The sequence below is a fragment of the Lycorma delicatula genome, chromosome 4 (assembly GCF_047948215.1).
Source record: "Lycorma delicatula isolate Av1 chromosome 4, ASM4794821v1, whole genome shotgun sequence".
Taxonomy (NCBI): domain Eukaryota; kingdom Metazoa; phylum Arthropoda; class Insecta; order Hemiptera; family Fulgoridae; genus Lycorma; species Lycorma delicatula.
In genome coordinates, this window is record NC_134458.1 from 18,706,571 (window position 1) to 18,720,161 (window position 13,591).

The following is a 13,591-nucleotide window of genomic DNA, read 5'->3' on the forward strand; positions in this document are numbered from 1 at the left end:
CTAACCATTCAGTATGGCTTCCAATGAAAATGTACATTAGGGGCAAGTGTACCAACACAACAAAAAAAAAAAATGTACGGTTAGACTTATATAGCCCAGAAAATATAAAAATTCCACATATCTTTTGATCAAATCTTGTACAAGTTATATCTTCTTGTTACAATATCTTATGAGTTATGTACTGATGAGGTACATTGATAAAGTCGAACCTTTTTTTTTCATTTTTGTGTTTTTAAAATGAATGTGTGCTTGTGAAAGAACATAAATTGAAAAAAAAAGATTGTCCTTACTTGTTACAGCAAAGTTATGAGTATCATATCAGTGTCTTGTGACTATAAAAAAAATTTTAATTTCCTTTGCTTCACTATGGAAGTGGGCATTGTTACTTCCATTTTATGATCTCACATAGTCATTACATGTGTTTTTTTCACTTAATAAATAAAGACTACCTGGTTTTACATTATATTATTGAATGAAATTTTCAAAAGTGTTGGAAACTGAATCTAAATATTGTTTTCCTCATAGGTTTTCCATTTTAGCATGAAAATTGTGCATTTTATGACAAAAATTAGCAGTAGAAAAATTCCTTTTAATTTTTGGCCTGTGTGTATTTTTTATTATCTACAATGCAGCTAAAAATTCAATTTCTTTTAAAATAACTAAATTTGTTGGCATTTCTCCAGGTAACATATCTCATCTATTTCCCAGAAAACCCCCTCAGTCAAAATCCTGAAAAAAATCTGTTACAGTGGTTATTTAGATTAAAAATCATTGCACACAAGGATCCCATGGATCAACCATTGATATTTAAGGTTGATGGTTGAATAGTTTTCAAAATCTTGATTGCTACAAATTGCATCTGGCAGCACTTCATGTAATTAGTAATGGATTATAATTAAATTTGGCAATTTGTCAACCGATGTAAGTGGTATTGACACTTTTACTGGACATATAGTTGCTCCTTCTTACTGAAAATGCTCCTGTAGATTGAGCCATCCTCATCAACATAAAACTTGCTTCAAATATTGCTACAAGGGACTTGCACAATTTTTACATTAAATATTGAAACCAAATCGTCTTTGTCTTTAACATTAATCTGAACAGTTATGATCTTTTGCTAAACTGCGCATGTTGGTGTACATCTATCTTTCAGTATATTGATCCTATAAAAAACATTTCAACTTATTTACAATCTTACTAATTAATTTACTATAACTAAAGCGAATAAGAAAAAAGACTTAGGTATATACTTTGAGAATAGAGAAAAACAGTTATTGGAACAATATTTTTTCTCATTCTGGGTTTTCTTGAAAAACACATACTATATTTGAAGGTAAGTAAAACTTATTTGCTAAAGACTTTGCAGTCCATTTAGTACTTAATGGGAAGTATGCTAACTCAGAAAATATGTATTTAGAATGTCTTTGAATACAAGTGTTTCAGCCTACTTCCTGATTAGAGGATGTATTTGAGTTTATAGTATCTTCCAGAACATACTCAGAACTTGATAATTTACTCAGAACTTTTAATAAAAATTTAACTAAAATGTTTTAGGAGAAGTCAGAATTAGTTAAAATCTTAGACAAGCCACTTTAAATTCTCAAGAATTCAATTACTCTGTTAAATTTAAAGGATGTTTCATGTTAGCTATACCTTCTTTCTTTCTTTTTCCTGTTTAGCCTCTGGTAACTACTGTTTAGATAATACTTCAGAGGATGAATGAGGATGATATGTATGAGTGTAAATGAAGTGTAGTCTTGTACATTCTCAGTTCGACCATTCCTGAGATGTGTGGTTAATTAAAACCCAACCACCAAAGAACACCGGTTTCCACGATCTAGTATTCAAATCTGTCTAAAAATAGCTGGCTTTACTAGGACTTGGACACTGGAACTCTCGACTTCCAAATCAGCTGATTTGGGAAGACGCGTTCACCACTAGACCAACCCGGTGGGTCATGTTAGCTATACTGGATGTAATTTATAGCACCGTTCTTCAGATTGGCAATATCTTAAGCACTTAAATCAATAAGTTATATTTTAGAATTTATTTTGTCCAAGTAGAAGTTTTTTTTTAGGTCTCAAGGGATTTGTAAATGCATCTCCAACCCATGTAATGTCACCATATGTAAACATAACATTTTTTGTGTATGCCAAATGATCTGGCAATTAAAGTCAAAATAGATGTGCACAGTTTTATTGCTTTTAAACTTTTATATGGGTACCTTGAAAGTAAAAACTGTTTAATATGAAGATCTTACAATTGAACATTTTTTTTTATAAAAACCTACATACTGTTGCTTATTTCTTCATTGAATCATCATTATTTCATTTATTCATAATCGGTCACAAATTGCTTGCTACTAAAAAAACTTTCAACTTTTTGAAAAAATACTCAGAATGTAATCCAGACTATATGGTGGCTTACTAAGAACTTCCCATTTGAATTTTTCCCGCAGAAAACATGTTACAGCTACTCAATGTGATGCATGTGTTGTGTAACAATAACAAAATAATACCCTTTGTCAGTTACAGGCATTACTGATTTTGAATGATGTGTTACAATTTTAATCAGTTGTTTACAACCAATTGTCCATGAATTTTATAAAATCAAGTTTTGAAAGACCAAACAATTTAAATCGGTAGTAATGTTGATTGTTACTCTAAAATTTTACAGCTTATTTGTAAATATTAAACGATGTCTAAATATATAATGTGAACAGATTAGTCTACCTTAAGTAGCCTGGAACCATCTTCCCTGAGAGATTATTAATAGAGACCGGATTATATGCAACATAAAAAGCTTGAAAAATGCTTAAAATATGCGTGAAAAGTGTCAAAATATGCAACTTTAAATAAAAAAAAAAAAAAATTGTAATTTTTCGTTTTTTTATTTCAAAAGCATACAATTAGTAAGTAGTAGAATAACATATCGATAAATTCAATAACAATTATTTAACGTTTTGTTACTTTTTTAAATATAAACAATCAGGTACTGTTCCAAATATTTAGTAGTAAGATTGTGTCTTTGATCACTCAAAATATTTTTATAAGTGGAAAAGGATCACTCCACATCCACAGAGGTAACTGGGCAGTATTTGAATTTGGGTGCTACATTAGCACTTATTGTTCAAAATTTTTTCAAATTCTTCTTTAAGATTACACAGGAATACCTCTGGCAATGCGGACTTCATTTGACGGATTTTATTCATTAACTGAATATATTCAGTCAACGCCAATCCTTGAGTTTCAAGCTTTTTAATATTCATAGGTATATGAGAAAAATGAGTGCTAATCACAGCTACGTTCTTTTTTTATACTAGAATCGTTAAATGCTTCCTTGGATTGACAAACTGCCATAGCTTTTACACTATTGAAGTCATTTATTACACCTTTGATGGCCTCGAAATATTCATTGTAAAACAGCACAGCTTCAATCCACGTTCGCCATCGAGTTACCACTGGTTCAGGGGATAAAGGCACATTTGGCATTTTTCTTTATAGGCCTTGTTGCGAGCAGGTGCCGTAAGAGACACTTTCTCTGTTGATGAAACCAGTTTATTTACATTCCCAAATGTGGATCGTACTTCTTCAGCGAGTTGATGTACTCCATGAGCAAAGCATGTCACATGAATCAAATTCAGATAAAATACTTGGAGAGCTTTGGCTACCTTGATCATATAGGGAGCAGCTGTAAGAGAAATATAAACACTGTTTTATCTGCACAAGATTCAGGAAATATTTTTTTAATACCCTCATTCACAAATCTGTTGATCATAGAATGATTTGGCTTTTCAAGATGTTTGCAGGCCACCAAATAGGAAGAAGAGGGCTCTAGTTTTAATGCACTGACAATTAAATTCGCAATGTAACGGCCACGAGTGTCGGTAGTTTCATCAGCTGAAATCCAAATAATGCTATCCTTGAGTTCATTGCGTATTTCTTCCAGAACATGCAGGTAAATTGTTGGTATGTAATTTTTACACAATGTTGATTCATCTGATATATTTTGATTCAATCAGTATTTTCGCAGAAAATCTTTGAAGGTAGGATTTGCAAGTTTGTGAAGAGGAATATTACTTGTAAGCAATGCTTCACATAAATCCATGCTTAAGTGGTTTTTTGTTTACCTTTGGAAGTGAAATCACTGCTACTTGCTGCTGTTACAAGTTTTTGTCATAGGCCTTTCTTTTACAACCCTGCGATATAAAGACTTGTCTTGACATGCTGGTCTATTCGAAACTTTTTGTGCACAAAATATTTTTCTCAAACTCGACAGTCTAAAACATTTCCGTCATATGTAAGTGTTCCAGGATAGTCAGCTATCCACGAAGAGGCACTTTTTTTTCGGGAGGCATGGTATATATTAAACTTTACACAAACAAATAAAAAACTAAACTAATGCAGTGAACACATCAACAATAAAATGCATAATTTAATTGCCTAGTGAGAAGAGTGCTGCAGTAGGCATGCGCGACGCAGAACGGTATCGTCCATTCTTGTCTTGCTTGAGTGTGTTTTACTTGCCTCAAAATAATATTATCCTACCAAAACAAAAGATGCACGGCTGCTAAGTGCGCTCTAAGAACCGTGCGGCTAATAGGTTTGGCTTGCTACAACGTAAGATTTCATTTATTAACTAGGTACCCTACCAAAAAATATTGTAATTATAGCGAAAATCACTAGATTTTAAGAAAAATATGCAATAACCAGTGAGAATGGGCTTAATATGCAAGTGCATATTAAGCACTTGCATATTAAGTCTCTAATTATTAATCATTCATTACCTTCTTAATAGTCCTTGTATATAGGAGTACCATGTGTTTCAGAATGAATATTGGGATTTTAAAGTTATGTAATATTTGTTGATTCTAAAACGTAAAAATATTCATTAAGCGGACTGTAAATCCAAGGGGTGGTTCATCCATCGGGTGGATAAATAAAATAAATGGGTGATTGCTCAAAATCTATTATAATAATACTACAAACACTTGTAGTATTATTACAAGTGTTTATAGTACTTAAGTACTATAAGTACTTATAGTACTAATTAACACTTACAAGTGTTTATAGTATTATAAGTGTTTATATGTACTTATGTGTTAGTCAACACATAAGTACATATAAAAACATAATGTCTGAACGCCTATCGTTTGAGAGTAACAACTTGCCCCTACCACATCCCGCAGCCGAGTGTCTACTACTGGCCAACCAAGCGGTCAAACTCGGAACCAGCAGGGCGCGAACCAATCCAGTAGAAACACGCTGAACATACTCCCCACCTAAATATCTCCTATAGATATTTATAAAAAAATACAAAAGATTAACTACATAATAAGTACAAGGTTATAAAACAGAAAATTCAACATGAAAATATTGCCAACAGAAAAATAATAAGTTATAATGTCCTCTTTACTGATTGTCTGAAATAGGCAAAACACAAATTTTATTAATATTCCTTTTCAGTTCACCAGTTGCTGTCCTGACAGTCACTACTCTCACCAAATTGTCATCACCCTTGTTGATATGCAGGATTCTTCCTAACTTCCACATTAGCGGTGGAATATCATCGTCCTTGATAACAACCATCATACCAGGCAGAAGGTTGGATTGAGTGTTTATCCACTTGGTTCGAATTTGAAGGTGATTAAGATACTCCTTGGACCATCTTTGCCAGAAGTGCTGCTGCAGTTGCTGCATTCGTTGCCATCGAGATAACTAATTTAGTTTCGCTTCTGTAATATCAGGCTCAGGTATTGCAGTAAGAGAATCACCAATAAGGAAATGAGAAGGAGAGAGATAGGATAAGTCATTTGAAAAGGCAATAAAGGACGGGAATTGAGACACGCTTCAATTTGTGTGGTTATTGTAATCATTTCCTCATAACTTAAATTAGCCAAACCAACAATTCGTTTAAAGTGAAATTTGAAGGATTTTACTGCAGCCCATAAACCTCCCATAAGGGGTGATCGTGGAGGTATAAATAACCAAAAATGTACTTCATTGATGTTAATATCGATGATTATGTGAACCTTACGAAACAGACGAGTTAAAACAACAGCACAACAAAGTTCCAAACATGGCAACGAAACCTTTTTAAGAGGGGCTACTCTGGACCTTGAACATAATAATTTAACACTAATTATTCCTTCCACATCAATGGTACATAAATAAATGCAGGCACCATATGCCTTCTCAGAAGCATCGCAGAATCCGTGCAATTGTATTGTCCTTGGAGAACCTGTAGAGAGTACAAATCTGTCGACACGTAAATAAGTAATAGCTGATAAATTATAAAACAAAGATTTCCATTCCTCTTGCATTTCACATGGGAGCTCCTTATCCCACTGAAGTTGTTCCTGCCAAAGTCGTTGCATAAAGATTTTACATAGAATTGTTATTGGAGAAATTAAACCAAGAGGATCAAATATAGCTGCTATGGAGGAAAGAACTTTATGAAGTTCTCTCTTGCAGCAGTGTTAAAGGAAATTTGAAATTTATCGGTAGCTGGGTGCCATAATATTCCTAATGTTTTTACATTTCTTTCACTACCGAGTTGTAAAGGCAGCTGTGTTTCCCTGTCACCCTGTGGAACATTTTGTAATAAACTAGGTGAGTTGGAACACCACTTTCTGAGGTGGAAGCCTCTCCTATGGAGTAATTCAATTAATTCATTTTGCATTTTACTTGCATCTTCAATTGTGTCAGCACCTGATATGCAATCATCCACATACATATCTCGTTCTAGAGATTGTGATCCTAAAGGAAATTCTTGACCTTCGTCCTTAACTAATTGATGTACACTTCCAACTGCCAAAAATGAAGCTGGAGTGGTACCATACGTCACAGTTTTTAATTTGTATTGTTTGATTGGTTCTTTCTGGATGACTGCGCCAAAGAATCCGCTGCAATTCACAGTCAGCATCATTTACCCTTATTTGCCTATACATCTTCTCAATGTCTGCTGTGAAACATACTTGGTGTGTTCTAAACCTTAGAACAATTGAACACAGATCCTGCTGAATAGTTGGACCAGTGTGCAGAGTATCATTTAAAGACAACCAGAAGACGATTTAAATGAAGCATCAAAAACAACTCGGACCTTTGTTGTCGAGCTTTCCTTGAATACTGAATGGTGTGGTAAGTAGTAAACCAAAGTAGAACTCGTAGGAGAATCAGCTAACTCCATATGTCCCATTGACTCATACTCCTTAAAAAATCGGATGTATTCCTCATGCAGCCCTTCATCTTGACTGAAGCGCTTCTCGAGGCGAAGAAATCTAGCTGTGGCGCCATCCAGTGTTTCTCCAAGATCATGTATGTTTTCCTTTGACGGAAGACGAACTATGTAGCGTCCTTCTTCATCTCTAGTAGTATTATGACAAAAATGATCCTCGCAGAAGTTTTTCTTGTTATTTTTTTGCAGCTGAATCTCTTCCAACTCCCAAAAGCGTCGAATTTGGTCATCTAACCCACCATCAATAAGCAGAAAATTTTGTTGTGCGTTGGATGATGCATTATAATCGGATCTTGGAATAGGTCCTGACAAAATCCAGCCAAGTTCGGTATTGACAAGAGTAGGGTGACCAGGTTTAGTAATTTTGTCTCCAGGTAACAATAAACTAAAATACAGTTCAGCACCAATTAATAGATCAATTCTACCAGGTATATTAAACGCTGGATCAGCCAGCATGATGTTCGAAGGTAAACCCCAAGAAGAAGGGTCAATTTTAGCATTTGGGCTATTGCTTCTGATTTTTGGTACAACTAAGCAACTTATTGTTCTATCGTAAGAGCTGTGGTTACTCATAATATTAACGGCAATGCAATGAGAGGTTTGAGATTTAGTGTCATTTATACCATGTATGGGTACATTATTTTTATGCCTTTTCAAATTTAGTTTAACAACTAACGACTCTGAGATGAAATTGCATTGTGATGCACTGTCAAGTAATGCTCTACACTTATGTATTTGGCAGATGCGATTGCGAACGTGAACAATGGCAGTTGCCAGCAAAATGTCTGCGCTTGCCCCTTTAAAATAACAATAGTTTGCGTTTGATTTTTCTTCAACAGTATTTGATGAATTATTAAAGGTCTGAGTTTTATTTAAATCTAACTTATCCTTATGAAGTAGAGTATTATGACGCAAACCACATTTGCGGCATCCTGGGGCAGAATTGCATTGACTAGAAAAGTGATTGGAGCGTGAACAGTTAAAGCATAAATTATTTTTACGAATTATATTCTCCCTTCGAGACACATTAAAATTTAAAAATGTTGAACACCTTGACAAAAAATGAGATTGAGAACATAGAATGCAGGTAACTTGAGTAGTTACATAGGAGTTTCTAGGTTGCTTATTATTTTGAGTAAATTGTTTGACTTCAATGCATTGTAATGTATCTAAAGCCTGACTTCTATCTGCTAAAAATGATAACAGGTCTGACAAAGGCGGAATATTTGTTCCAGAACATTTATGCTCCCATGCCCTTTTTGAAGACATATCTATCTTATACAATAACATTTGACTTAATAATAGTTCGTGAAGTGGCACCTTAACTTCCCTTGTAGCTTCAATAGCATGAATATTACTCTTAACATGGTTAATTAACATACGTAAATTGGCGGCTGATTCCTTCGAGGCAGAAGGAAGATTTAAAAGATTGTTTACATGTTTTTGAATTATTAATTTGGGATTATTGTAACGATCAGTAACCAAATTCCAAGCAACCAAAAAATTATCAGAATTGATAGGAATGTTTGATATGAGTTCCTTAGCTTCATCGGCTAAGGACGAATTTAAATAATGAAAAACATTGAACATTAGATAAAGCTTCTTTTTTTATGATTAAACTATCAAAAACATCTCTAAAATGCATCCATTTTGTAAAATCATCATTAAAATTAGGTACTGAAATGACTGGCAAGTTTATAAACTGCCCTGAATTAATTTGAGGCTGACTAACCATGTTAGGTTCTTGCTTAACATTTTTGGCATCATAAGAATTAATTATTTTATCCATGGTGGCCTTAACAGAAATATACTGTTCCTCAACTTCAACCATTTGTGAGGCATGATCAACTTCAGTGTCTTTCGTTTCTAAAATTAACTGATACAGTGAATTTATTGAACGCATCAATTAGCAGGTGTAATCTTGCGCTAACATCGTGTATGCTATGATGCTGGGGGTCATAAGTGCTTGTGATGAACGTTTGGGCTCGTGTTATGGTAGCCTTGTAAAAACCTCGTTTTTTAACAAGATCGGCTTTCTTAGTCTTATTCATTGTTAACAATTTAATAATAATAACTGCACTTAAGAAATAAACATATAAAAAAATAACGAAGCAATAACAGTAATATGCAATATAACATATGATACGTTGATAATGACCTAATTATCATAATCAATTACGGTTAATGATGAATATGTAGTCTCAATATGAATAAAGAAGGAATTATAGGTTGATAAGCTAATGATTAAAAGTAAACATAAAGGATAATTAAGAAGGTTGATAGTGATTCTCAAAATAAAGTGATTAAACTGATATTACGCACTTCATAATAATCCAGACTGCTGCATGACATCATTAATGACTCAGCGATGTGGAATGCGACTGCTGGCCGGCGATGTTGATAACGTAGGCGAGACGCTGATGTAATGCGTAGAATCGGATTCATGCACATAAATAAATGTTTAATCTCACCAATAATACATAGAATACACGGAGTTTCAATTACCAATTAACAAAAACTTTTAACATGGTCCTTGATAATGCACCCGTAGCATATTATTAGCACTGAATTTTTATAGAAATCTTTAACATAACGAGTTACCCGAAGTCACTGTTTATTTATTCATATTTTTACACTCTAACACTGTCAATGAGGCCTTATAACACAAAAATATTAATTATCCTGCCCGATAAGAGGACATATGTTGATTCTAAAATGTAAAAATATTCATTAAGTGGACTGTAAATCCAAGGGGTGGTTCATCCGTCGGGTGGATAAATAAAATAAATGCGTGATTGCTCAAAATCTATTATAATAATACTACAAACACTTATTACAGTTAACACATAAGTGCATATAAAAACATAATGTCCGAACGCCTATCGTTCGAGAGTAACGACTTGCCGCTACCACATCCCGCAGCCGAGTGTCTACTACTGGCCAACCAAGCGGTCAAACCCGGAACCCGCAGGGCGCGAACCAATCCAGTAGAAACACGCTGAACAATATTTATTAAGTTTTACTTACATTGATAAATTATGCATGAAATGAAAGATTAACTCACAGTTTTTCCTGTAAGTTTTTAATGTAAGCACCATAAATCCAGGGCTTTTATTCAGCTAACAGGAGAGTTCATCCCATACTTTAATCAGCAAGTCTGAAGTAATTGAGCAACAGCTACTTCAATCCTGTGTCTCGAGTCAGTTGGGTCAACTGGTAATGGTGGCGCATACGCTTGATCCTGTATAAACCTGCAAAGAAAAAAATCTCACAGAGTCAGATTGGACAAATGTGGAAACCTCGGCAAACAATCCTTGTCATCTGGTCCCCAGTGACCAATCGAGTGGTTGAGAAGAATTTCATCCAATTAATCACGTACAGAGCATTATGTCAGTGAGGAGGTGCACCATCTTATTCCCAAATAAAGTTCTGTGATTCATATTGCAGTTGAGAAAAGAGCCGCAGTTATAACATATCAAGATAGTTCATTTCAAACACACTTGATTCCATGAAAAAGAAAGGTCCATAAAATCGCCATCAGGATGCGGCACAAAAAAATTCAGTTTTGGGGAGTCTCTTTCACACTGCAATATTTCTTGAGGATTCTCTGATGCCCAGATAGCTCATTACGAGTGTTTACTTTTCCATTAATATGAAATATTCATTTGTCGCCAAATACAACACGATAAAAAAAGTCTTCATCCTCACAGTGCTTCATTTCATTCATGAAGCTAGCTCAAAAACCATAATGTGTAAGTTTTAGAGCTTGTAACAGCTGTAAACGATATGGATGCAATTGTGTTTCCTTAAAATCCTCCACATAAACATCACTGGAATTGTTAATTCGCAGCTAACCTTCCTAACAGATTTCCTAGGACTACGCATAAAAGATACTCTTATACGTTCAGCATTGTCTTCAGACACACTCGGTCGTCCTGTACTCTTCCCTTTACAAATACAGCCAGTGGTTTCAAATTGTTTATACCATGTACGAATGTTACTATTACTCGGAGGATCACAACGGAACTTCAGACAGAATTCACATTGAATGGTAATTACAGATTCACACTTTGCAAACTGCAAAACGTAAAACGCTTTCTATTGGGGAAGTCGCCATCTTTGCTACTAGCGCTTTTAAGCGAAAAGTAGAGAAAACAGTTTACGAGTTTGTGCACAGCTAAAACTGTTTGAGTGCTCTTTAATTGCATCTACAATTAATCTATGTACATGAAACTTACAGCTTGTGAAATATTGCGTGAGTATATTAGTGATTGTATACTTGTATACTTACAAGTATATTAGTTTTAACATTTATATTATTATTATTATAATATTATTAGTGTACATTTATATTATTAATGTACGTACTGATATACTTAAAATATTAGTACATGAAACTTGAGAAATATTAGATAGTTTTAAAACCCCAATATTCATTTTGAAACACACGGTGTAAAGAAATCAAATGAAATTTATTAATAAAAGTGTAGTAATGTCAGGAGAGATAACAGATTCAGCAATATCTGTGTAGTTTTTAGGGTAAACTAGAAATGATTATGTATTAGAATAAATAATGGCATGCACTCATGTTGAGAAATAAGAAATATAGTTAAAATATGTTAAACAAAAGTAAACATTTAATCGGGAAGGAACCCATGATTATCTAAATATTAAGATTGGAGTGGTGAACAAAATGCATCAATTAGCAGTAAATTAAAAAGGATAGACAGTATGAGGATGATATCAAATGATGTCATCAGCCGACTAATCAAAAAAGAGAGCTTTTATATAGATAATAAGGGGGATGATATTGGAAGTACATTTAGGAATTTCTTCTAATCCGATATCAGTTTTATTTCACTGTAACATGTTGGTTTGGAAAGCACTTTTAATTAAAAATTTTTTTTTTAGAATGAGAAAGTAGATTTGCTTGATTTCATTACTTCATGTCTACTTTGTACATTCTTTTTACAGAACTCTAACATTTTATCAGCTGTCCTCTGCCTCGTTAAAGAACTGGATTATCCTAGCTTAGAGGTAGTAGAAATGGCTGTGAGATGTAGAATGGACGAGTTAGAAGACTGACATCTATCTTCTGATAATGTAACTGAAACTGATCCTAACTGTTTTATTACTACAGCTACTACTACAAGTACTACTACCACCACTACTACTACTAATACTCCTACTACCAATATAACTACTTCTATTGCTGCTACCACCAGCATCACCATTACCACCAGTACATCTAGTGTGGCCACCCGAGCTACCACATTATCTTCTCTCATTCTAGAGTCAGTGGAATCTGATCTAGCTAATTCTGAATAACAATTGAGTTATGCTAACCTATTTTAATATTTTTATTAACTTAATTTTTTGTAATTAAAGTTAATCACTATTTTTTATTGTTTGCCTTTGTTGTTACTGTTGTGCGTGTGATGAGTATTTTTTTAATTTTACAATGTTAAGTATTATTTTTTAAGAATTAGTACAGTATTATAAATCTATTAAAAAAAGTATTAATGTAGGGAAAAAACTGATATTAGTATTATTATTTTCATGAACTTAGAATTAAACTCGCACCTGTCGGTCCATTATATTTATGAATATAGATGAACTGTTAATATATTTGTGTAACTGTGCACACTTATGCTCAGTTGTAATTTACTTTATCAAAGCAGCTTTAATAAATAATTTTTGTTGCTGTGATTTGTTATAGATGTGTTTGAAGGTAAAACTTTTCTCTCATATTTTTGTTGTTCGTAAAACATTTCAGAATTGTAAGGATAATATACATTCACTATGTTAAAATAATTTAATCTTTTTATATTATTAGTAAGCGACTCTTATTGCTTACCATTATAACTACTTCTATTGCTGCTACTGCCAGCATCACCATTACACCAGTGCATCTAGTGCGCCACCACTAGAGCTACCACATTATCTTCTCTCATTCTAGAGTCTGTGGAATGTTATGATTGTTTTGTTTGTTGTACTTTGAATATGTTTAATTATAATATGTTTATATATAATTCTGTCTAAATTTTATGTGTGTATGTTAAAATTTTTTTATTACCATTCTGTCTTGTTTTCAGTTTCTTGAAAAATTTTCCTGTGAAGGTACAATATTAATTTTTTTTTAAACTAATTTTTATTACTTAAAAAAAATAATTTTATTTTTTTTCATTCATTTTGCATGCAATACTTTTGCTCAGATAAGTAGCAAAAGTTCAATACATTATTTTTCACTTAAACAATACAATATATAAGTTATGCATTATGTCATGCCATAGGAAGAGATCGGACCTAAATATTTTTGGTTGCTTCACCATTTTTTATATCTTATTCCCATATA

The 13,591-nt window shown here is 33.4% G+C and overlaps 1 protein-coding gene across 3 annotated transcripts in view; it reads left to right on the forward strand.

Annotated features, from left to right (window-relative positions):
• Positions 1-13,279, forward strand: part of LOC142323155 (uncharacterized) — a 132,152-nt gene extending 118,873 nt beyond the window's left edge. For 2 of the 3 annotated variants that reach the window (XM_075362430.1, XM_075362432.1), the window contains one exon: positions 12,211-13,279. In XM_075362430.1, the coding sequence (XP_075218545.1) occupies positions 12,211-12,321 (111 nt within the window). In that variant the 3' untranslated portion in view covers positions 12,322-13,279. The remainder of the gene's footprint in view (positions 1-12,210) is intronic. The other variant, XM_075362431.1, reaches the window with a different exon arrangement.
• The last annotated feature ends 312 nt before the right edge of the window (positions 13,280-13,591 follow it).